This window comes from Lygodium microphyllum, chromosome 30 (assembly GCF_053477565.2).
Source record: "Lygodium microphyllum isolate KBCC chromosome 30, Lygodium_microphyllum_v1.1.10, whole genome shotgun sequence".
In the NCBI taxonomy this organism is placed as follows: Eukaryota; Viridiplantae; Streptophyta; class Polypodiopsida; order Schizaeales; family Lygodiaceae; genus Lygodium; species Lygodium microphyllum.
Genome location: NC_141164.1, coordinates 80,767,354 through 80,793,290, shown reverse-complemented (window position 1 = coordinate 80,793,290; position 25,937 = coordinate 80,767,354). Strand labels below are relative to the sequence as shown.

The following is a 25,937-nucleotide window of genomic DNA, read 5'->3' as shown; positions in this document are numbered from 1 at the left end:
GTTTACCTTTGGTGGAGAAACCATTGAGATTGTTAGATCTTATGTATATCTTGGCGTTACATTTAGAGGTCCACTGTTTTCAATGAAAGTAAGGATAGATGCTAGACTAGCATATGGATTTGCAGCCTTGGTGCATTAAGACGCTAGGGTGCACATGTACAATTCCAGGAAATTTGAACTAAGCTATGGTTGGAAGTGTGGGAAGAGCGTAAGGACAATACTTTGAACTTAACCAACACGAGCAATTATTACCATGAAAATCAGAAGATAGAGAGAGAGCGAGAGAAAGAAAGAAGAGAGTTGACACCACATTGAGAAGGGAACCGGCCCCTTTCCCTTTATAAGAATTTATTGAAATAAACCATAGGCACCAAGTGCTTGAACCATATATGAATGGTTGATTTGCTGCAATTTTGAAAATTAGGATTTTGAAACCCTAATTTTTGTATTCTTTGGGCAGCAAGCTGATTTTCTTCTTTATTGCTTGGACTAGATCAAGCTAAGTAGAGGGTGCTTCTTGAATGAGAGATAGATAGGAGATACAAAGCATGTGGTTGAAATTTCAGCATTAAATCTTGTATGTCTTGATAATGGAGTAGTTGTTTTTAAATCCATGCTTATTATTCTTATTGGAAGTTAAAAAGGAAGTCTTGACTTGTGTCAAGCTGCCTTCATCTCATTCATTGACTGAAGATTTTTGTGTTCTTCTCTCTTTTCTCTTTCCTCTCTCGTGTTCATTGTCTTTCAGTCTTGTCCATATACTTTCGCATTTGTTGCACTTTGACATAGTATTAGAGCAGCGTAGAAGGGCTGATTGACTTGGTTCTCCACGACAAAAGTTTAGAGTTTTTAGTCTTTGGAGGCTACGGTGAATAGGTTGTAAGCAGAGAAGGAATGAAGTTGCTGTTTTTTGCAGGTCCTCACGGTTAATGAAGGAGGAAAGGTTGCATTTTTAGCTTTTTTTTGTAGATTTTGAGTTTTCATCATCTTCGGTGGGTGAAACTCTTTGAGGACGAGCAAAGGAAGCCCTAGCATGCACTGACACTGTGCGAGGAGTCAGAGGGGGCTGCCCCTATTTTTGTGCAGGTCATTTCATTTACAATGTCGACCGAAATTGATGCGAAGGTCCAGGCTATTATGGACCATAAGATCCCCATGTTGCTGGCTCATCCTTTAGAACAAAAGCTTGATAGGGAGGCTTGTGATTGAGGCTATAGACTAAGCTACAACTCATGATGCCTCCAAGCTTTCTTTAGATGAGAAAGTTGAGTTAATGAAGGTACAGGCACATTGGGACAAATTGAATGCCCACATCTGTTCTTTCCTCTTTCTCTCTTGCACTCTAGTCATTATTCCTCACATTGAGCACTTGGCCGTGGCTCGAGACATATGGCTGGAGCTTGGTTAGATGTACAATCGGATGACTGTGATGAATTGGGTGTTTTTGGAGGTTAAGATGAGGACTTTGAGTCATAACAAGTCTTCTTCTACACGGAAGCATGTTAATAAGCTTCAACAATTGCAAATGTAGGTCCAGAACACAAGGAAGGCGATTACCTTAGAGGACTCCATGATTCAGAACTTCATCATTCCATTCATTAGAGTTTCTTCTCTCTTTTCTTCTCTTCTCCATGTTTGCTGAGTTCACTCCGTGTTCCTCCCCGCCAACCCTACTGTCTCGTTGGTACATCATCTTTTGACATGGTATCAGAGCCGGTTCTGCTCAAACAGTGGCAAAGATCCTCCACTCCAGTGAAGGCAAAGACCGGTGGCGGGCTCGGCATCCACTTCTCTTCTTCTTCTGTTGCATCAAATTCTCATTTTTGCAGGTTTCAGGTGTTTTCAGCTTATTGCCCACACCTCTTTCGCGGAGGACATCGCAGTCTCAGCTGTCCCTTGCTGTCATCTACAGTTTGGCGCCTATTTCCAGCCTTCCACCCGCAGTTTGCAGCTGTTTACAGCAGAACGACTGTTGCTGATCACTCTCCATTCAGAAAACAATCTCGTTTTTGCAGATTTCAGGTATTTCAGCTTGCTGCCCACACCCCAAACGCGGAGGACATCGTAGCACAAGCTGGCCATTGTTGTCTACAACAGTTTGGCGCTTGTTTCCAGCCTATCACACTGTTCGGAGCTGATTTCAGCATATTGACTGCTACTGCTGTTTTTTCTTGCGTTTTCAGTCTTTCTCTCTTCTGCAGGCTGTCCTGCCTGCGTTTTTAGTCTTTCTCTCTCCTGCAAGCTGTCCTACTTGCGTTTTTAGTCTTTCTCTCCTATTACTTGTATTACCTGCGTTTTTAGTCTTTCTCTCTCCTTACCTGCGTTTTTCTATTGGTTACAACCTCTCACTGCTGGTTGTATCCTCCTCCCACTGGCAGCTCACTTCTAGCTCTTTCACTACTCTTCTACCTCTTGAGGCGGACATTGCGGTTCGTGCTTCACACTGCCCTCACACCCCTTGAGGCGGACATTGCGGTTCGTGATTCATGGTGGCTGACCTCTTCTTTAGCAAGGCACACTGGTATCCATGGCTTCTTTACCAACAGATGTCCAGACTACTGGGTGCTCCTACTGTGGCATCATCGGACACATCACCGATGCTTGCCGACTTCGACCTTTGCTCCCCACCCCTCCGGAGTACATGCATCTTCCACCAGACACTCCTTGTGCCACCTCTCCTTTTTGGGCCACAAAGATTGTTTTGCATCGGCTATCAGAGTACTATGCTCAAGGCAATAAGACGCGATTGATGCGCACTAAGTCCTGTCGAGCATATGGAGGATTGATTGGCACTACGACCTCCTGGAGATCGTCACAATGCTAGCGGCAGTCTTCTCCCACTTATTTTCAGGTACAGTGGCTTCCACGACATACGGCTCTGCAATCCGCTCCATCGAGAGACAATGATTGTTTGATACCGTCTCCTTGTCAGTCTGCTCCTTCGAGAGACAGTGGCTGCTTGACTCTTTCCTCTTTTTTTGGCCACCCGCTCTGCTCCACTGAGAGACAGCGATTGTTGCCCACGTCTTGCTCATTCTGAGCACCACCCTTCCCTACCCTTGACTACTCAGGTTCGAGAGGCTACCTCTGGGAGCTCTTCGGCACCCCAGATACCTTCTTCGGCACGATTGGCGGCACTTCTTTCGTCATCAGACATTCGGAGTCCGTGATTCATGAGTTTTTGGATTTCCTATCTACTTCAGAGGGGGATTCAGAGGGGGATGTTATTTCTTTGCCCTTAGAGGGGGCATCTACTTTTTCTTCGACTTCAGCGGGGGCTCCTCCACCTCCCACCTCAAAGGGGGAACCTACCTCACATAAAGTTCTTCACCCATCCTTTACTTTCTTGGGGTGGTTGTCTTCAACCAGTCATCTCTTCTACTGATACCCAGGATCTTCATGTACCACCTAGATCAGAACCTTGGAGGTTCAGCCGCGACTTGGTGACGAGGCTTCGTATTCCTTTCAGCATGGATGCACGGAGCTAGTGGCTTCTCTCCCGAGGTTGTGTTTCAAGTTCCCTAGTTCACTCTGTCTACTGCTCTTTACTGCAGGCTCCCTTCCCGGTGGAAATCTTGGATCTTAGGGATCCTTTATATCTTCTTCCTCCTCTTCTCTTTTTGCCTTGGTCACTTGGTCAGCATGGAGCCACCTCCCGAGATCGAGTACGGGCATATCCTTATGGTTCTTGGTACCACACAAAGTCTGACATTCCTCCTAGGCATTGCATGTTTTCATAATCTTTGTACTAGGGTGCTTAGGCAAGTGAACAATTTCCCCACGAGGGACACTGTCCAAGTGGCACTTGCTGCATAAGCATTGCATCTCCACCTCACTCTTCTCTTGTTTCCCTTTTTGGGCCTGAGAGGGGGTGTTGAGAAACCCTTCACCCTTTGCCTGCAGTTTGCGTTTTTGCGTTTTGCGTTTAGGGTTTGCAGCCCCAAAAAGGGGCACCGTCTTAGATTGATTGTGTCTATTTATAGGCCGCTCTCTCATTCATTCACCATAGCTGATTCATTCAGTCCGTCACCTCTTCTCTTCAGCCTCTCCACTACCCTCACACCCCTTCAGGAGGACATTGCGGTTCATGGTTTGTGGTTGTCTTCATCATCTTCCTTGTGCTACGGCACCCTTGTTCCCTTGTATCACATTCACTCCATGATTCAGAACTTCATCATTCCATTCATTAGAGTTTCTTCTGTCTTCCCTTCTCTTCTCTTCTCCATGTTTGCCGAGTTCACTTCGTATTCCTTCTCGCCAACCCTACTGTCTCACTGGTACGTTATCTTTTGACAAAGAAGTCTTCAAAGGATTTAGAAGCGGTGGTTGCTCTGTTGTCAATTGCCTTTCTCCACTTGGAGGTGATTGAGGCATCGACTCCTAGGGCTTTTGATGTTGTGTTGGTGGCCCTACACCCTCGTGAGTGGATTGTTGATAGTGATGTTCTTGGCGCATGACTTTTTATGCCACAGGTGTTGCTCATTTGCGGCCTTTGCATGGGCAGATTCTCATCGGCGATAGCTCTTCTGTTTCCATTCAGGGGAGGGGTAACATGCAACTTATTCCAAATGGGCAAGGTGGTGCCCATATTTAGAGGTACTTTATGTGCTAGGCTTGGGTTACCATCTACTTTTGGTACACAAGATTTGTGCCCTCTGCCTCTTAGTTGAGTTTGATGAGGATTTCTTTCGGATTCTTGATTGTGGATTGAGATTGGTACTTACTTTCGGTTACAAGGACAATGGAGTCTACAAGCTAAGGTCTCTTTTTGCCTTGACCTCTCTTTTTCTTAGTATTTACTTCTCAGACATAGTCCGAGCTTTGGCGTGCTCGGTTTGGCCATCTAAATTACGATTACCTTTGGAAGGCATCTAGGGGACAACTTGTTTGAAGTATGCCAGTCATTGTGGTGAGCTAGCAGCCGTTGTCTATGTTGTACTCGTAGTAAACAACATCATGATGCCATCTCCAGCAAGGCTTCAAGGCGGTCTTTAGCACCCTTGGAGCTTGTTCCTAGAGATCTTTGTGGATCTACGAGGATGGAGTCTCTTAAGGGGAGCTTGTATTTCATGCTGATTGTGGATGATTTTAGTAGGATGACATGGGCTTATTTTTTGCAGCTGAAGTCGGAGACTTTCTCTCACTTTAAGGATTGGTTACTCTTTGAGGAGAACCGATGAGGTTGGAAACTAAAGACATTACGATTGGATAAGGAAGGAGAAATTGTTTCTAATGAGATTGCTAGGTTTTGTGCAGATCATGGTATCCGCGATGAGTCTGCAACCTTAAGAAAATGGCACTTTAGAGCGGAAGAACTAAAGTATGATTGAGATGGCTCACACCATGCTTAGCCGTTGTTGGTATGACACCTTGTGAGGCATATTTTGGGTCTAAGCTTGATGTTTCTTATTTCAGGCTTTTTGGGTATAATGCCTATGTCCACATCCCGAAGACATAGCGTGATAAATTTGAAGCGGCTTCTCAAAGATGGGTGTTTGTGGGCTATAGCTTGCAGTCCCAAGGTTAGCGATTGTATGATCGCACTAAGCAGAATGTCTAACGAGTCGAGATGTTTGGCTCGTGGAGGTTTGAGCCTCAGAGGGGGGTAAAGAGCACCTCGTGCTTGGAGATCCAAGAGATAGTTGGTCGCCAGCGATTGTACCTTTGGAGCTCACGCCTTGTGGAGGTGCTTCATCTTCAGATAAGGATACTGCTTCCGGCTTCCGTGATTCAGCTATCTCTGATGGATGTTTCGAAGACTTCAATAGATGGAGTGCGACGAGAGAGATCTGGCTTCCTTCTCGTTGGATGCGAGACATACTCCGTGATTTAGGGATTGATGGAGTTCTTGAGAAGTGGCAGCCACAGGATGGTTCGTGGCGGTCTTGAAGGAACCGGGCACATGCTACCAAGCTTATTTATACTAACTACTGTTTGATGACCCGTGATATACAAGATAGGGAGCCCACCTTCATGAAGAAGGCTTTGCAATCACAACGTTGGAAGAAGGCTATGGAGCAAGAGTTGGATGCTATTGAGTGGAATGGCACTTGGTATCTTGTGCCTCGCCATACATAAAAAGGTGATTGGTGTAAAATGGGTCTTCAAGTCCAAATATCACAGTGATGGTACTCTGGATAAGCTTAAGGCGCGACTAGTTGCAAAGGGCTTTGCACAATGGCCAAGGGTGGATTTTCATGACACCTTTTGCGCCTACAGCTCGGATGGCTACCATTAGAGCCATTTTTGCCTTAGCTAGCCATAGGAGATGGCCGGTTTATCAACTTGATGTGAAGTCTGCCTTTCTAAATGTTGATTTGAAGAAGGAGATCTACGTTGAGTAGCCTCCTGGCTTTTCCTCATTAGATGGATAGGTGTATAGGTTAAAGAAGACTCTTTACGGTCTCAAATAGGTTCCACATGCTTGGAATGAGAAGATAAACTCGTTCCTCCAAGAGAAGTTGGGGTATGGACGTTCCCCTTCCGATCCCTAGTTGTATGTCCACACCTCAACTGGAAGGCACGTATTGTTCATGCTTTATGTGGATGATCTTATTTTGACATGTGGCCATGCCCCGAAGGTCAAGGAGACTAAGGTGGTACTACATGAGGTGCTCGAGGTGACGGATATGGACATTCTTTATTTCTTTTTAGGCCATGAGATTTACTAGACTTTGAGGGGGATTTTCATCTCCTAGTAGTGGTATGTACATGAGCTTTTGGCCATGTTTGAGATGGAGAAATATAAGGCCATTTCTATTGTCATGAGGACATGTATTTTTGAAACCTCACTTAATAGGTGGATTAATTTTTAATCACATGGTTAAGTAAATGTTGCACATATGAGGTGTAACTGGGGTTAGAGTAAATTCACGAGCCTGAGACGTGAAGAAATCACGGGATGTGAAAGGCAAAAGTTGCTATAAGTTATGCCGCACAGCTACTTCGTGGTATCTGGTGTCATTTGTTGGCCTAGGTCATTTATTTGGCCACAAGTGTCAGTTGGTGACACTAGAGAAGTGGTGTTTAATGGTACCTAATGCCAATCTTATGGTCAAAGATGATGCAGACACACTTGGGAATGAAAGTTGCCTAGCCAATTTAATTATTGGCCAGTTAGATTATTTTTCAAGGTACCGAAATAATTATTAGATTGATTTTCAATATTTTAAGACTGAAAATTATATTTAATTATGGATAATGTTGCAAAAACCATTTGGGAAGGCTACCACTTGTCAAAAATGCCCATGCAAGACTGAAAAACTTCTTTAGAGGTTGAAGAGAGACATTTTTAGTGATTCAGCTTGCAAGAGGGAGGGAGGAGATGCTGCTGGTCTGATTTGTAGACATTGGAGGACCTCTTGAGGTAGCCATGGGTAGGAGAAGACCAATCAACAGCAGATGACAGCATCTATAGGCTGTTGAGACAAGGCAACAGTAGTAAACGACTAATTTTCTTCAATTCTTTGCATCTACAAGCTATTGTGGCAGGCCAGTAGCTGCATTTGACTGATTTTCAGTCATTCTTCGCGACAAAACTCTGAATTTTCTCTCTCTACAGCCTTCTCTCTCATCTCTCCCAGCCATTTCACAGCCTTGCTTCGAAGATCTCAGCATTTGGATCCTTGGAGGTTAAGAAATTGCAAATTTCTTTGCTGTAAACCTTAATTTACAGCAGAAATTAGGGTTTAGCAGCAGCCTCGAGAAGCATGCTAGAAATTGGAAGCTCCAAGACTTAGATTCAACAGGATTGAAGGCAGCCATTGAATTTGAGGCATTTCCATTGTCTATGAAGTGGATGAAGGCCAATTAAGTGCCCGAATCAAGGGGCAAAATAGATTGAAAACTTATTGGTCACTTTGGACAGCAAGGGGAGTTTGGATTGCGAAGGGGATCGGGAGAATCCCATTGTAAATCAACTTCTTCTTCAATAAAGCTAAAGAAATACCGAAAGGGGTGCCAATTTTGGGGCCAATCGTGTGTGCATTGTCCAAGATCTGTAGGTAAATTTGTATTTTCAGATTTGCATTAATTGTTTGCTGCTGTAATTAAGTTGTAATCAGGGATTTACCACCCTATCCGAGGAGGAAGCCTAGTTACATGGTTCCATTGCCGGGATACCATTAAATCCTTTGAATTGGTGGGCTTGTGGTACTTAATTGCAACTTGGGACTATTGCATTATTGCTGAAATTGTTCTCAGCAAAGAATTACAACAAGCATGTCTTCACATGGTGATACAGGATCAAGTAGAGAGGATGCATCACTCCTTGGTCAATCACGTGGTGAAGGGGGAAATGCAACGATTGATGTTGGGCATGGTTCTTAGCATGGACATCATGTTGAAAATGTGGGAAATGACCCAAATGTTGGCACTTCAATGCATAAAGAGGTTGATGACCAGCAAGGGGCTGAAGAATTTGATGATAGCTTCAAGGATCGAATGCATACAATAGTAAATCTTTTTGCTGAATGGCAAAGGATCCCGAATTTACTCGATTCTTGAATGCCCAAAGAAAGACAACAAAGGCAAAGAGAAGAAGACACCTTCTACAGCTTCGGGACAGCCAAGAACCGAAGGAAATGCCTAAGTCTTCTTTAGAAGAGCCCAAAATGCGTGATGAGCATAAACAAATGGTATCCGTGGAACAGCAAGTGCAAATGCATAGCCAACTTGGTAGGGCTAATCCATGGGAATATGGGCAAGAAGGCAATTATGCACATGCGAGCATGGGACAGCAAGGATACTTTGGTGGCGGTACCATTTTTCATGCTATGATTGAATAGGCACCGCATACGGGAATGAATGGCACAAATCCCTATTTTAAGTGTTTTCTTTGCAAACCCTAACATATTATCACACACATATGGTCTCCAACTCTTAACAATCCTAAATCCTATATCTTGTAGCTTCTATAATCTCTAAAATGAATGAATACCTAACTCCTACATAAGAGTACAAAGCCACCATGGAACCCAAAAGGACAAATGTTGAGTGGGCCCACTAGCCTCCAACTCTTTTCCATCACCTATATCTTGAAACTCAAACTCGCCTTGCTTTGGCTCTCAAATGGTTGCAATCAACTACTGTGGCTCTAAAAAGTTTACTATTGGCACCTCCAATGTGGGTGACAAAACTAAGGATGATAGTGGAGGTAGATTGGGATTCATCAATAAACAAGGAAGTAACATAGAATGGATCCTTTGAAGAATGAGGTCTTCTCGAATACACCATCAATATCAACAAAGACAAAGTTAATGATCATTAAGGGTTGATTATCGAATGTTGGTTTTCAGCATATGATCATTAATATTCAATGGTATTCAGCTCAGTTTTTGATCAGCTTGAGAACCGTTTATGGTCTATTTTTGGATCAATTTTGCATCAATTTTTGCATTGATTGCTGGTTAGTTTTTGCAATGAGTTTGTGATCAGTTTGGGGTCACATTTGCAACAGTTTGTGATCAATTCTCAGATCAGCAAGTGATCAATTTATGATCAGATTATGCACAGTTTTTAATGGTTTACATCTAGTTGCATGGACAACAGCATCTGTTATGATGCCATTGATGTTTTAGCCATGGTTTATGCTTGGTTATGCTATGCTATGGTTTGGTTTTGCCAGATGAGTTGAGCTAATGAGAAATGGACATGTCACATGATAATCAGGCAATGTTTTTGAGATTCTTTGTGAGTTTTATGTTATGTTGGCTGGTAATTTTCAGCATAAGTTGGGCATATGGAATAGTTGAACAACAATGCGTAATGTTGTATTGACTATGATGCCCTATGGAAATTCCAGTGTAGTATTTTTCTTTTGATGCATTTGGCAGTGCAATCGAGAATGATTGTAAGGATTTCAAGGGAAATGGTTGTCATGAGGACATGTATTTTTGAAACCTCACTTAACATGTGGATTAATTTTTAATCACATAGTTAAGTAAATGTTGCACATGTGAGGTGTAACTGGGGTTAGAGTAAATTCACGAGCCTGAGACCCGAAGAAATCACGGGATATCAAAGACAAAAGTTGCTATAAGTTATGCCGCACAGCTACTTTGTGGTATGTGGTGTCATTTGTTAGCCTAGGTCATTTATTTGGCCACAAGTGTCAGTTGGTGATACTAGAGAAGTGGCGTTTAATGGTACCTAACGCCAATCTGATGGTCAAAGATGATGCAAACACACTCGGGGAATGGAAGTTGCCTAGCCAATTTAATTATTGGTCAGTCAGATTATTTTTCAAGGCACTGAAATAATTATTAGATTGATTTTCAATATTTTAAGACTGAAAATTAATATTTAATTATGGATAATGTTGGGAAAACCATTTGGAAAGACTGTCACTTGTCAAAAAAAATGTCCATGCAAGGCTGAAAAACTTTAGAGGCTGAAGAGAGGTATTTTTAGTGATTCAGCTTGTATAAGAGAGAGGGAGCAGATGTTGTTGGTCTCATTTGCAGCCATTGGAGGACCTTCTGAGACAACCAAGGGCAAGAGAAGACCAATCAACAGCAGGTGACAGCATCTACTGGTTGTTGAGACAATGCAATAGCAGTAAATGACTGATTTTCTTCAGTTCTTTGCATTTACAAGTTGTTGTGGCAGGGCAGCAGCTGCATTTGATTGATTTTCAATCATTCTTCGCGACAAAACCCTGAATTTTCTCTCTCTACAGCTTTCTCTCTCATCTCCCAGCCATTTCACAGCCTTGCTCCGAAGATCTCAGCATTTGTACCCTTGGAGGTTGAGAAATTGCAAATTTATCTGCTGTAAACCCTAATTTACAGCAGAAATTAGGGTTTGGCAGCAGCCTCGAGAAGCATGCCAGAAATTGGAAGCTCCAAGACTTGGATTCAACAAGGCTGAAGCTGAATTTCAGATGAATTCAGGTAGAGGATTAGGCAGCCATTGAATTTGGGAAATTTTCATTGTCTATGAAGTGGGAGAAGGCCAATTGAGTTTTCGAATTAAGGGGCAAAATAGATTGAAGACTTGTTGGTCACTTTGGATAGCAAGGGGAGTTTGGATTGCGAAGGGGATCAGGAGAATCCCATTGTAAATCAACTTCTTCTTCAATAAAGCTAAAGAAATACCAAAAGGGGCGCCAATTTTGGGGCCAATCGGGTGTGCATTGTCCAAGATCAGTAGGTAAATTTGTAATTTTAGATTTACATTAATTGTTTGCTGCTATAATTAAGTTGTAATCAAGGATTTATCACCCTATGCGAGGAGGAAGGCTGGTTACATCTACTCCTATGGATCCAAACTGGAAGGCTACAACCCATGCAAATTTTTCGACAACGGAAGCTACCTGCTATAGGAAGTTGATTGGGTCCTTGATTTGGCTTCTTAACACGTGTTGATTCATGAGTGAACCCAAAATAGTACATTGGAAGGCTACTATGAGGATTTTGAGGTTCCTGAGGGGGAACCCTAATCTTGGTATTCATTATCCAACATGTATTGGAGATTCACCTTTGGTTCTTATAGGCTGGATGGATTTAGATTGGGCCAGAGATGGTGATCAATGGAGGTCAATGATAGGTTATTGTTTTACTTTGGGTGTAGGTGTTATCTCGTGAAGTAGCAAGAGGCAATCCACTATTACCCTTTCTTCCACAGAGGCAGAGTATCGAGCGGTGTCTTCTACCACATGTGAGATGCTATGGCTTCAGAGGTTACTAGGAGAGCTTGGCTATCCTCAGACATGTGCTACGACACTTCATTGTGACAATGAGAGTTGCATTGCTTTGGCATGGAACCCAATGTTTCACGCTAGGTCGAAGCACATTGAGATTTAGTACCATTTCATTTGGGAGAAGATCTTGGATGAGACCATTGATGTGGTTTATTGCAAGACGGAGAATAATCTCACAGATTTGTTTACGAAGGTGCTTCCTTAGCTTTTTCTCCGACAACACTCCAGATCCTTGAGCCTTATGCCACGTCCAGGATTTGAGAGGGGGTGTTAGAGATTAGTCATCCCATGGACTAGCATTTCATAGGTTACTATTGGTGCAATCAATTCTCTTGGAGGTACTCTCGGAGGGCATTATTCATTATTCCTGTTAGTTAGTGGGTATTTTCAGTAGGCACAGTGTATGGGCAGTTTATCAGGTAGGTGACAATGCCAAATGGCAGCTGGAGGACTGTTCACTGATTATTTATTCATTTGTGGAGCGGTCAGCAGGTTTTTGATCAGATCGGCCAGTTTTGCTGGCCACCTGCATTATTTTATGGCATAATTTCCTCCTATTTAGCCTCTAGTGGCAGCCTGCCCTCCTCACTTGTTTTTCAGGTGTTGGTGGGAGAGATTTGGCTCGAGGAGATACATCAACAGCCCTTGTGTGTCTGCTTTCTTCATTTCAGCATTCATTGACTGAAGATTTCTGTGCTCTTTTTTCTCTTTTCTCTCTCCCTTTCTCTCGTGTTCATTGTCTTTCAGTCTTGTCCATATGCTTCCGCATTCGATGCACTCTGACAGCTCCTTCATTGCTTACACTACTTTAAAGACATGCTTTCTGCACTGCCTGCATTTCTACTATAAAAAGACAGCTTTCGTCTGTGTTCATGCTTTTGGGACCTGTGAAATTTTGTACACAGAGTTGCAGTTTTTGTGAGCTGGCTCAATATTTATGCTTATTCTATTTGTATAGTATGGCACCTTTATTTATGCTTTGTTGATGTTGCTTATTATTTTTGAGCACCAGCGATTTAAGACATGTCGTGATTTAATTTCTGATCCTTACTAGGGTTCTGTTTGGATGAGTGATATCTTGGAGCAGCTGAAGTTTGAACATTGTCTCTCATAACTTGCGGGACTAATTATGATGCCCATTGTATTGGCAGTTTGTATCGACATCATTGAGAGATCCAAGCATAAGATTTGACTTGCTTGCCCCTATTCTGCTAAAGAATCAGATAATTCCAGCTTTTGTAGATGGGGCAAAACAGGTCCCAACACTTGAAGAAGCAAACTTGGTACCAGCAACTTTAGTCAAGTTTCAATGTGTGGAGGCAGATGCTACAACATTCACTGGACTACATCCTGATTTATTGGCAATAATAGAGCCTCTGTGACCAACAGCAACAAGATGGTGGTGTTTCTGCAATTAATGACTACAAGGAAATAGTCTCATGTTAATATATTTTTACCTCCAACAACACATTCTTAACAATTGCTAATTTTTTTTCAAATATGTTACTATACAGGAAAAGGTTCTGCATTATTGTTCGCCAGCAATCCCTCGATGCAGGTGTCTAGTTGCAGAAAATCTTATGTATACGTGTAAGTTGTGATACTAGTTCTAAGAGGTGCATGACTTAGTAAAGTTTCTGCTCATCAGCTACCCTTGCAAAGTTTCATAGTTAAAGAGGATAAAAAAGTTGTAATAAGGAACCTTTATTCTTTACCTTCATAGTGACAATAGGGCATGGAATATAGCATTTGCTAACTTGTACTTTTGTTATATAAGGCACACACCTTAAGTTCAAGGAGCAAGTGGCATCTAAGTTCAATTCTATGGAACTATGCTCACTTTCTATGTCTAGACTCTTCTAGATTGCCAAAGGTTTGCATTATCTTCATGTTTAATGATACATTTACCACTGAATATTGCATACATTCTCATTAGCATTCTTTAATAGAATGAGTACCGGCCAAACGTTATCATGCCTATAGTAGATTCCTCGTCTTCCACCCTTGTAGACTCAAGATTATATAGTTACTTTAACACCAAGGGTTATAAAACATGCTATAGTAGATTCCTCTCGTCTTCCACCCTTGTAGACTTGGGATTATATAGTTACTTAACAAAAAGAAAGACCATCAACTTGGCCTCATAATGGATGACTCCACATTATATAAAAGAGCATTGGGTTGAGTTCATAGAAACCCATGTGATACTCCTTTCATAAAGGCCCTAAAAGAGTATTTAAGGCTTAAAATGTAAAAGGATGGAGGACAAAAAGCTATTGGCCTTGCTTGAGTATGCTCAAAACTAATGATTTAATTGATATTGTACGTGTTTTCAAGAATCTTGTAGATTGAAGGTGTTAGCTTGAGAGAGTGCTATAATTGCATGTATCGAAGGTGTTGGAGAGGGTAGTAGTAAATGAGAACATCATGTGGCCAAAATAATTTGAGTTGTCAAACATAAGATCCCTTTGTGAATGGATGGTTAGCAAAACTAGAGCTCAAGTGAATTGTGGATTGTGCAAACCTTGATTGCTTGTGGAGTATCACTCTTTAATGTGTTTCCTTGTGAATCGTTAGGGGAACATGGGTACTAGTAGATTAATGAAGATAGATTTTATTGTGACTAGTGTGTATATTGAAACATCTAACTAAACTAGCAAGGGTTTGATAAGCAATTGTATAGACTAGATGGATTTTTGCTCAAGGCATTTTTGTTTGCTAGATTGAATGACCTTCAACATGCATATAACAAATCACCCAAAATAATAATGGTTAGATTGAGAGCATTAGCAAACTTCGGATGACTCTTTGAGGAAAACACAACCAATGGATTAGGAAAAGCAATTGTATGTTTTTAATGGATTTCGGCTTATTATATTTTGTTTGTGAATTTGAATTTTACCTTAAGTGTGAATACAATAGATCACCCAAAAGAGCAATGGTTAAATTGAGAGAGTTAATCAAACTTTAGATGACTTTTTAAGAGCATACATAATAACATAACAAACAGATTTGGACTTTGATGGAGTTTTAGAAGATGAAGGAGATATTGTTTAGACATTACTTTGTTTAACAAATCTTGTTTGAGTGAGGTGCATATTGTCTAACGTCACAAGGGAAAATCTAAGGATGCTCACCTTTGCAAGTTTTTTATAAGTTTCATCTCTTGGTGTAAAATTTGCCTAACCTCCTTATCTTTGCTACCTTATGAAAGAAAGGAAAATCATCCAAGTGTGGTCAAGCATTTTAATTGGCCATGTCCAAGTTAGATTTAGGATTGACCTTCATCATCTAACACTAATCATAGTTGAAGAGATGAGAAACAACCTCTTGTCTTCAACACACCATTGGATAGAAGATCCTTCTTTGTTGGGGCAGATTCTCCAAGTAGATTGCCTTCTCAGTAGGAGTGGTTTCCTTTTCAAGATTTAGAGCTACAATAAAGATAATGATAGGTGGCTTTTATTTTGAGTGGGGAATGGACATATGTGCCTCAAACTTGGATATATGTCTTTTCGAGGAGACATTCTACTATGGATGATTGGTCTCAATAGAGAGAGGGTTTTCTTTTATTAAGGAGGATGATTAATGTATGTGTGAGCTACTCGCCCCTAGCTACACTAGTGGAGAAATCCTTTGTGAGAGCATAACATAAGAGGAACATGAATATAGAGAGAAAAGGAGAAGAGAGAAGATAGAAGGAATGAAAGAGAAATCTACACTTGAATTCAGAAAGAATGTTGGATATATTGATGGAATGATTAGTTCTTAGGGCATTGGATCAGGTTGGAAAATGTGGAGATGGAGACGGAGTGTGTAGCTTCACCCCTATAAATGATGGAGAAGAATACTAAAGTCTAAGTGTGCACCTGAGAAAATAGAAAAGAATGATTTGCCTAAGACAAAGGCTAGCTATAAATAATGAAAGTCCCCTTAAACTAGACAACTAGCATGTTAAGCCCCTAAATTTCGCAATTTGATTGACCAATACCTATATAAATCATAAATGCTACCATCAAATACAATAAATGCCGATAGGAGATGGTAGGGAAAATCATAGCGTGTAGGGGTTGCACTTGCAAAACCAAGATTTAAATACACACTAAATTGATTGAGAAAAGAAATGCACTCTCTAAATAGAGATGCCTTCTTTATGAAAGCATATGATATACATATTAGAGCTCCTAATGTTCCCAAATTGACTCAGACTGAGGCTCATAGGCAGGAGATAATAGTGCGTGACAAACATGGCTACTAACACCCCCTCTTAGATCTTGGATGTGGTTGAAGTCCAAGCAAGGAAGCTGTGGATCTGAGGATAATAGGAAGAGTGCCAATGCCAATGAAGTCCGTCAATGTAGATCGTTGATGAAGAAGCTCCTCACAATCCTGGGAATCTCTCTCATAAACACTAGGGTCTAGGAAGTCTAGAGCTGCATTATTGATATTGTCCCTTTCTAAAAGGGGAGCAAGGTACAAGGGAGCCACTAGAGGAGTGGGTCAGTGGGATGGAACTTGTGGAATAGATGGTGCACAACTAGGAACTAGTGCAACAAGAGACAACTACTGTGGAGGATCTTGCATAAGAGGAGATTATATAGCCCTCTCTCCTATCAACTGGTTGCTAAAAGAGCTATAGAGGTATAATCCTCAATAAAAACGGTCTGCTTGGTGAAGACAACCTCGGTACTAAGTCTCGTGAGGCCATGAGTAGAGAGGGCTGGAAAGATCAAGTTTGGAACATGTAGGACTTCCTAAATGGAGCTTGATAAATGGGCTAGAAATAATGACAAAGTGCCAACACCACAATGTCACCAAGAGTGATAAGACCCTCAGATGGACAAATATCCTATAAGAAATCTCCTCATGGAGTCATGTTGCTTGAAGCACTATTGTCAATAAGCCAATGCCTCTTGAAATATGAAGAAGCATTCACTGAGGAAGGCTCCTCAAACATATGGATATGAAGGAATATAGGCCCTGGGTAACAACTGGTGTAGAGGATAGAGGAACAGATGATTTAGCTCCATCCTTCACTCTCAGATGTGGTGAGGGTCATTAGGGGAGTTTTGAGGTCTCGAAAATGCCCTGTAAGCGATCTTAGAGAGAGAAAATATTTTAGGAAATAAACTTGTGATATTCTCGTGGTCACATAAAACCTAGAAATCTAGGCCGCCATAAAGGTGACAAAGATTGTCATAATGAAGATCTTACTCATCCCCATTAAAGTGAAAACTAATATTCAATTTGAAAATTTTTCGACATTTGATTACTTCCCTATATTCTCACTCTCTTCTTTCTTTCCCATCCTTACTAGTTTCTTTTTCATTTTCCTTCCTGTTTCTAATTCGCAGACTTTTTCAATCCAATCTTCTAATCACATCCTTAGCTATGGATCAGTCATCCAATGATCTCTGTAGCTCTGGTAAAAGGCATCTCTATCATCTTCATATTGAGTTGGATAGTGAGTATGAACTAATAAGGAAGAGAACAAAACCCATTACTATTACAAAATCTATGAAACATATACTCAGGTTTGAAGGAAAGAAGAATCTTGATATTTGGTTAGATGGTAGGCTATATCCCAAAGATCCTAGCAAAAATAGCACTCCACCTTTCTATAATAACTCTTCATTGTTGAGGTTCATTGGTGATGGTTATAATGGGTTTCTGGGCTATATAGTTAACTTGGTTGTAGAAAAGAATGCCCTCAAATTGGAGAACCATCTTTTATCAAAACATAACAACGAGTTATTGCAGAAGCTAGAAGGCTATCAATAGAGGATTCATTTTTTGGAGAAACCCATCAAATCTTATCAACGAAAGTAAACTATTTTAGGACTTTGAAATCGACAAAAGGGTCTTAGAAATATTGAGAGTCTTAGACGAGGAGGAGGTGATTGTAATAAAAGAATCCAAGCAGCAAGGTATATTTTTTTCCACTTTAAAAATATGAAATATGACTTTGTTTATAATTAATTGTATTGATTTGTGATGTTGATTTTGTCTAGGTCTCTTCTTCAACCGAATGCAAGTGAAAGAGATTCTTTGAAAGCATCTCAGTTTTATTATCATCTTCTTCCTTCAGTAGTTTCGAAAGATATTTTGGAGAAAAAGAAATTTAAAAAGGCAAAGAAACAATGCTTGGAGTCATTTATAAAGGATCTCTCTTTGGATATTGAGTAAGTATAGAGGACACTAGATAATATTAGTATCAGTCAAGATGCTTATATACAACTTTTCCAGCTTTTACAGTCAAATATGAAGCAAGGACAAGTACATAATTGCATACTTCCAAGGCCATCTGTGATTAGAACTATTAGACAGAGAGTGAATAACAAGGTAATGGAGATTCTGGGTGAGCCTTTCCATATCAAGGCTAGCTTCAAGGGCAATAAAAAGAAAGTTGTATTCAATGAATTTAACAATATTTTCCTTGACTTGCCCATCCTACAATGCTTAATGATTAGATTCTATGACTTGTCACTAGAAGAGGCACAAGGAGTGGCTAGATTTGTGGTTAAACTTGATGAAAGTAAGATTCTAAAATGTACAAAATTAGAGAGGGTCTCTATTACCTTGATGAATAGAGAACTTTCATCAGATCATTACAATCACTCAATGTCATTTAGTGTTTAATCGGATCCCTCTAGGCACAACAAGGATCCACAGTTTAAGCCAATCCTAGATATTCCTTTAGTGAATGCCCATATATGTACACTTTATGCACTTTGTAGAATAATTGAAAAGCTTGTTCATCTTTATATAGAATTTACACGGAAGTTGAAGCCATTATCAGCTAGAACAAATGCTATAACAAAGATTGAAAAAGTCTTATCTCCAATTGGTTTGCATGGTGGTAATGTTGTTATTGAACCAGATCTTCAAAAGTCTAAGCATGGCAATTGTGTCCCCAAAAAGCCATCTATTGGTGGAGTGAAGGCTAGAAGGTTCCTAGACTTTCATGGGAGACTTGGTAAGATAAACTCTAGGAATGGTGGCTCAACTATTAGATACAATCAATGGAAGTACCTACACAATGCAGTTAAGGATCATGCTGATAATGGACAAGCTCGTAATAGAAAAGCCAATGTTTGGGAAACACTAGACAAAGTATTTTTTTATTGTGATAAAATAGAGTGGAATGATGATGATCTCAAATACTTCAAAAATCAATTGAACCTTTTTAAAAAGGCAATGACAGAAGCTTGGGGCAATCAACACCACTCACTATATGATAAGAAGTTTGCATATATATGTCTCTTTATTGTCTGACTCATATAGGGTTTTGTAATTGAATTTCTTTATTTGTTAACTATGCAGCATATTTTATACAACCATACTCCATATTTTATCAAGAAATATGGATCTCTATCTATTTGATCAACCCAAGGTATGGAAAACTTATCAAGCAATAACAAAATACTTTAGACACACAAGACATGGAGGTGGAAGATACAAAGCAAACAGTTTATTAGAGGTCTTTCAATGGTTCTATAGGCAAATTTGGTATAAATTCAACCTCAAAGACAACAATTGCATCATGTAATACATCATCTTTGGCAAGGACTATATCCACTGTTACCCAAAGAAGAAAAGAGGGATATTTAAACTCTTGTGCAAAGCAAAGATATTTTGAATGGTTACAAACTAGACAAAGAGATGGAAAAAGATGGGTTTCAAGAAACCCTTAACATCTTTTATTCTGACTATGTTGCAGAAGAGTCTTTAGTTCCAGGGAATTCACTAAGTCCTCTAAGGGAATCTTTTGTTTCATCCCACTCTATGAGACCTTGACATTTCAGGAACTCTTGTTTTCTATAGCCTAGAAGGAGCTTCAAATTCTTGGCATCTCCTACATGGGAGAGCAAATAAGAGGCAAGAACTCCAAAGTATCTTGCCCTAGATCCACTGTATCCAGGCATGAAGCCAAAAACTCTTACAGCTTCTTCCTTCTCCACCAAAATTATCTTGTTTGAACCTCTATTGAAAGCTTGGGATCCAATCACCTTGGAGATAACTTTCAAAGCCACTATTGGTAAGCTTGGAGAGCTTGACAACCTGCTATGATAAATTGCAACTGTTTGATTATTTAAGCTTCCAATATAATGACAAAGGCCTTGACTTTTGCCAAGATTTAAAGACCTTGAGCCCTTGGCTCTTCCAAGAAACTTGTCTGCATATTCAATTTCTATCTGCACAATAAACCACAATAGTATAAGATGTCAGTAGATAAATATCCAAAAATATTTGTCTATAATGCATAACATACTCTAATATAAATCACAATGGATATCTTAGAATTAACTTTCATACCTTAGGGTTTTCATCCTCTTCAAGAAGACTATTATCATATAGATTTATTGATTTTTTTGATTTCTTCTCTAATGGAGACTTCAGTTTCTCTTCATACCCCATGTTATCAATACCAACTGTTGAATTTGTAAGTACTCTTCCTCTGTAGGTATTCCCCCCTTTTCATATTCTATGATCTGATTAATACAAGAATGCAAGGCTACAGAATTGTCTTGAAAATTCTCTCCCTTAACATCAAGAGTTGCTAGCAATTCCTCTTCATAATCTATAAAATTCTTATCATTTTGACCCCATGCAGCAAGGATTGCTAAGCATTAATCTTCTCTAAGATAAAAAAAGGTGTTGAATATCATTTAGCAATACATATCTCTTTTTGTTGATGAGATAACTGGAAAATTTTGGTATACATTCAAGAGGACCTGTTTCAATCTTTGCACTCAACTCTATCTCCTTTTCTTCCACTTTAGTAATGTTCTCACTTTTAAACAAAGCAACATCAAATCCATGCACTAACTGGTTCTCAAGATCCTCTTGAAACATTTCACCCTTCTCTTCAACTTCTTTGTCTTTGCATGCAATATCCTCCATCTTTTTCTCTTGTATTGTATTTGAAGAAAAACTATCAATATATTGAAGATATACAAGAAATCCAACATCCTTTTGTACAAGAATACATTGTTGCTTATTTTGATGAAAAGGGCAATCTGCTTTCCACTTTTTGAATTCTTCATCGATAAGGCTAAACCTTGTTTGCAAAGTTGTTCTAGCAGCATTGGAAGCTTCCATTACATCGCTATAATGGACAAATCCCTCAATCTCTAGGCCTTCCACATGTCTATCATAAAACTCCTTGAAATTCTTCAGTTTATCTTCAAGATCCTTTAAAAGCTCTTGCAAATCAAAGGGAACATTGAGCATATCTCTGATGTAAATAAATCTAGAAGAATTTCCAATTGCATGAAGAAAATCAAACACCTTCTCATCACAGGTATCCTCCAGATCCTTCTCCTCCATTCCCTCAAAAGACAATTTCCTTTTAGTCATCCTGATTACTCACAAAAGAAAAACCAGAAAATAAAAATAAAAATAAGGGGTATAATATAAATCCAAATTTACTCATATCCAGTAGACTAAAGAAAGATTGTTGAAAAAATATAGGAAATACAAGATGAATGAAATGAATTAAAACTTTATGTAGGAGAGAAAGCATGAAATTTCAAGTCCATTTATAACTCATGAAACACGAAAACAATGGTTCAGACCGCCTCACAGTTCATAAAATCGCGTTTCACATGTCACTTATTAAAAAACTTGACGAATTCATGTTTTTTACATCGAAAAAATTTGAACAAAAAAATCTGTTAAGAACATCAAAACAACATTGTTTAACATCTGTACCATACGAATGTTGATAGAAAAAAAAACTAAAACCATTACATAATTTCTAGGTCCTTGGTGTATCTTTCTCCTCTTAAACCAACTAACAAGATGGATCTTTCTCCTATTAAATAAACTAACATCTTCAATGTGTCGAAATTCGGGATTGCAGAGAAAAATAATAAGAAAAGTGTGATACCTGGTATTTGCAGGCCTTGCCACCACTGAGAATAAATGGTATCTTGTAAGAATATGCTTGGTTTGGCTTGTGATGCTTACAAGATAAATAGCTGGTCGAAGACAAGACAAGATATGCGAAAGAAATAGTAACCAAGACCTGAACCTGAGTGTTCATATATATATATATATATATGCCAACGATCACCGCACGTTTGATAAAAAAGTATGTTGTAATAATTCGGAGGAGGTGCGCTTGAAATGAAAAATAGTTTTTTCAACGACAAAGCTCTCTCTATATGTTCAACCAGACCAACACAACGCTAATTTGATCGCAGTGCAAAATTATTCTTCAGCGCAAGGCTACTAAAGAAGGCTTCATCGCCCAACATACGCATCGAACCCTCAAGAATGTAAGTTTTTTGCTAAAATATTAGTAAGCTGTGAATCCCTTGACAATTTCTACCAAATCATCCCCAAAAATGCTGAACGTATGAAACGGATAGGGTGCTAGGTTTCTCTTGTTCATGTGAGGCCTCCTCACATTTCATACGACTAAGATTTGCACTGTTTTTGTTGTGACGTGGGTGTAAGCTTTTTCTTGTCCATTTAAGCCATCCTCGCATTTCATACGTCATGCATATGCACATGCAGGTTATAGAACTTTCAATATCCTCTATGACCTTTCAATATCTTTCAAATGCATGTGTCTGTTGGAATAACATATATTACAAAGTCGAAATGTTTAGGGTAAATAATGTTGCCCATAAAATAGTCTAAAAGCTAAGTCAAACAATAAAACTTCAAATATAAATTCCTTGAAATATAAGTTTTGGTACTTGATAGTGAGATGGAAAATGTTTTTAGAAGGTACTAGGTGAAGCTACTAAGTAATTGGATACCACATATTGTTCTTTGGATGATATAGCAAGAATATGCCTCTTTGTGTTCCATACGACTAAGGCTTGCCATTATTTTGTTGTGACGTACGAAACACGATTGGTGTTATGTTTAGTTCTCTAAGTGAGGCCTCCTCACGTTTCATACGATTATCATTCGGAATATTGCGGCTACCATCCCACATAGTGTCTAACTGTGCAAGCATGTCTAGAATTGGCTTCATATGAAAGATAGTCACTTACATATTCTTGCTGCAACCACTATGGCCTCTCGTGCCTCTCTCGATATTGTGTATGTTGTCCTTGGTGGTGATGAACATAGCCAATGAAGACCTAGTCCCACCATTATTAGTAGCAACACAAAGACCAAGCATATCATGCCATTAACAATGCATCAAAAGGAATGACAACATGTTTTTAGTGTTTAAGAGAGCTTAAAAGAAAGTGGTTTAATTGAAGATGATGAATGTATTTGAGGAGTTTTGGTGAGCTTTCTTTTTTTGATATCATTGGAGAGCTTGAATCCATAGTAGAGTCTCATGTTGAAGACGGTAATGAAGTTGTCAAAGTATGCTCTATGGATATGTACAAAGTGATTGAAGACTTCAAAGAAAACATGTGTACCAAAATCAAAAAAGGACATGAGGTGCATGTGGAGAACAGATACAAAACTATGGCTAAAAAGGTAAAACTTGTTGCTCTACCTCTACCTTCAAATATCCTTCTTCATGTGGCCTTTCTTGTGACAATAATAGGATTCAATATTTTTTCCACGACCAAGCGATTTGCTATGAGACAGATTTCTCTTCGTAGACTTCCCCCTTGCATGGGATCTCCCCCTCACCACCATGAGGGCATTGGAACCCTTGGCTGATTCCATGTTCTTTCTATTTACTTCCTCTATTAGCAAATAGCCTTCAACATTTGCACTAGTAAGACCATCAATAGCTGTAGAATTATTAAGGGCTATCCAAAAAGTGTCCCAACTCTCCGGTAATGTGACCAACAAGAACATAGCTTTCATAGAATCATTAGACGTAATGCAGTGTGCTGACATAGCTGATGGATGGAGTGGAGGATGCGGAAGAAACGAAGTGGATGCTCTCGATTTCATCAACATGGTCATCATCATCAGCATCATCACTATGTGTATAGTGAAGATTGTTGGGAATGCTTCTACCTCTTTGGTTGACGTTGGAGGTATTGTTGATGTTGGGTTCCTTAGTGTTAGTGTTGCAAAATTGAGGTGCATGCCCCATTTTGCTGCACTTAGTGCACTTTTTTAGGCTTACATGAAAAGCATTGTGTATAAGCCAACTTTTGGGTAACTTAGGTTGATAAGCCATCTCATTAATGGGCTTAAGAACTTAGAAAGGGCTAGAATATCTTTTAGCCAACTTTTTATAATACTTTTGTTGGCCCGTAGGTTGCCCTTGACTATTTTTACCTGACGTAAACCTTAGACGAGCCTTTGGGAATTTAAGTAAAACCCAATCATTTTCTTTGAAGGTCAAAGCTTTTCTATGCTTATTTGCAGCATCCTTTTGCCTTTGTTGTGGAATGAATATAGAGTGTTTGATCTTTTGGAAGAAGTCCTTCAAATCATGACTATATTCATCTGTTGCAAAAATCTTATCATGTGTCTTTAATATCAATGGGCATTTCAGTCTTCCTTCTATCACCTCAAAATGTGTCTTACCTGTAGAGGTATGGATAGTGCTATTATAAGCATATTCTACCAAAGGTAGATACCTTTCCCATTGATCTTTTTGATCTACATCCATAACATAGGCTTTTAGTAGATCAAGTATCGTTGAATTAACAATTTCACTTTGACCATCATGGCTTGCTCATCTAGTGGGAGATTGGCTGTAAGCATTGAGATGCCAGTGCTATACATCTGGCAAAGAATCTAGTGCTTCATGTGAAGACAAAGCATGTGGCTATGAAGTATCACTTCGTTCATTGTGAGGTACTAGAGGATAAGCGAATGTAGATTGCTAAGGTTGACACGAGTGAAAACTTTGTAGATTTTCTTACAAAAGGGCTTCCTTCAGAGTGATTCACACATTGTTAGACTTTGATGGGCATTTGGTAGACAATCATTCTACCATTTTTGTACGTATATGCACACACACACACACACACACACACACACACACACACACACAGAGGCACCCCATTACTAAAAGGTAGATTGGCCTTTAAGTGGGAGGTTGATGGGGTGGCAAATTCCATTGTGCCAGCCCTAAGTAAGTGGGTGGCTAGACACCATTCTTTGTAGTCTAACTAATAAAATAAGGACTCTCTAAAAAACCTAGTCACTCATTGTGACAAGGAGTCCACATCTTGTGTCTTCTTCTTCTCCATCTTTGTGCTACTACACACACACACATATACGACATAGCAAAACTGATCCATTTTCGAAAAGAAAGACATCTTGGGAATCTACTGAACATAAGGATTCACTGGTACCATCAGAGCTGTAAAAGTTGCATGTGTGACACACGCGTTTGTGTCAAGACTTGAGAGAGAGAGAGAGAGAGAGAAATACCTATATATATATATATATATATATATATATATATATATATATATATATATATATATATATATATATATATATAAGTATTGGCAATTTTATAAATCAAAAGCAACTAGAAGGGGTTACATGTGAAAAATTGGGCTTGTGGTGCACACAATAATACATTTGGTGTTGGATGGTTATGAAAATTTGCATGGGAGTTCCTAGGTGGCCTCAAGGTAGCCTTTGATGAGCCTTGATTAGTATCTACACTTTCTCGTGTTTCAAGATGCACCTATGTAGTATTTGATCTATGCACTTCTTATATAATGTCCCTATACTAATATGGTGAAATGCCTACCCCTGAGCGCTAGCTACCTCCTTTTGTCCTTGGACCATTGTTCAGGAAATTGATAGTCCATGAGAAAGTTCCTCATATTTTCATCCAATCTTCTTTTTGGCGATGGCAAACAGGCTTGCATCCGGAAGTTCATCAATGGCCTCATCATCTAGTTGTGCATGTTCTAATCACTATATATATACATATACATACATATATACATACATATATGTGCACACACACACACACACACACCCATTGTTGGAGCTAGGGTTACACAGAATGCACACATGAAGTTTGACAAAGAAGGAGAAGCTCCAGAGCACACAACGCGAGAGAGTATATTGATAAGTGTGCAAAAATACAAAGATAAGTTAGCCCTATTTTGATAGACGTATAAATAATGCAGCTTTGAGATGGAGGTCCCAAAACTTGTCTATATATAGTGTTGCATGCTCTCTCCTCTTTCGAGTTTGAGAGCATGACAAGATGTGAGCACATCGTCTTGAGCTTGTCGCTTATAAGAAACTACTTGATAATAGCGTTTCTACATTCCCGCCATGTCTTGAGCTCGGAAGCAGATCGTTGCATATGCATGGCAAC

General features: G+C 39.6%; 1 protein-coding gene across 2 annotated transcripts in view; it reads left to right on the top strand.

Annotated features, from left to right (window-relative positions):
• PUX2 (plant UBX domain-containing protein 2) overlaps window positions 1-13,246 on the top strand; it is a 74,707-nt gene extending 61,461 nt beyond the window's left edge. Inside the window, exon 3 of one of the 2 annotated variants that reach the window (XM_087672655.1) lies at window positions 12,853-13,246. In XM_087672655.1, the coding sequence (XP_087528781.1) occupies window positions 12,853-13,083 (231 nt within the window). In that variant the 3' untranslated portion in view covers window positions 13,084-13,246. Of the gene's footprint in view, window positions 1-12,755 lie in introns of both variants that reach the window. The other variant, XM_087672656.1, reaches the window with a different exon arrangement.
• Window positions 13,247-25,937: the final 12,691 nt, after the last annotated feature.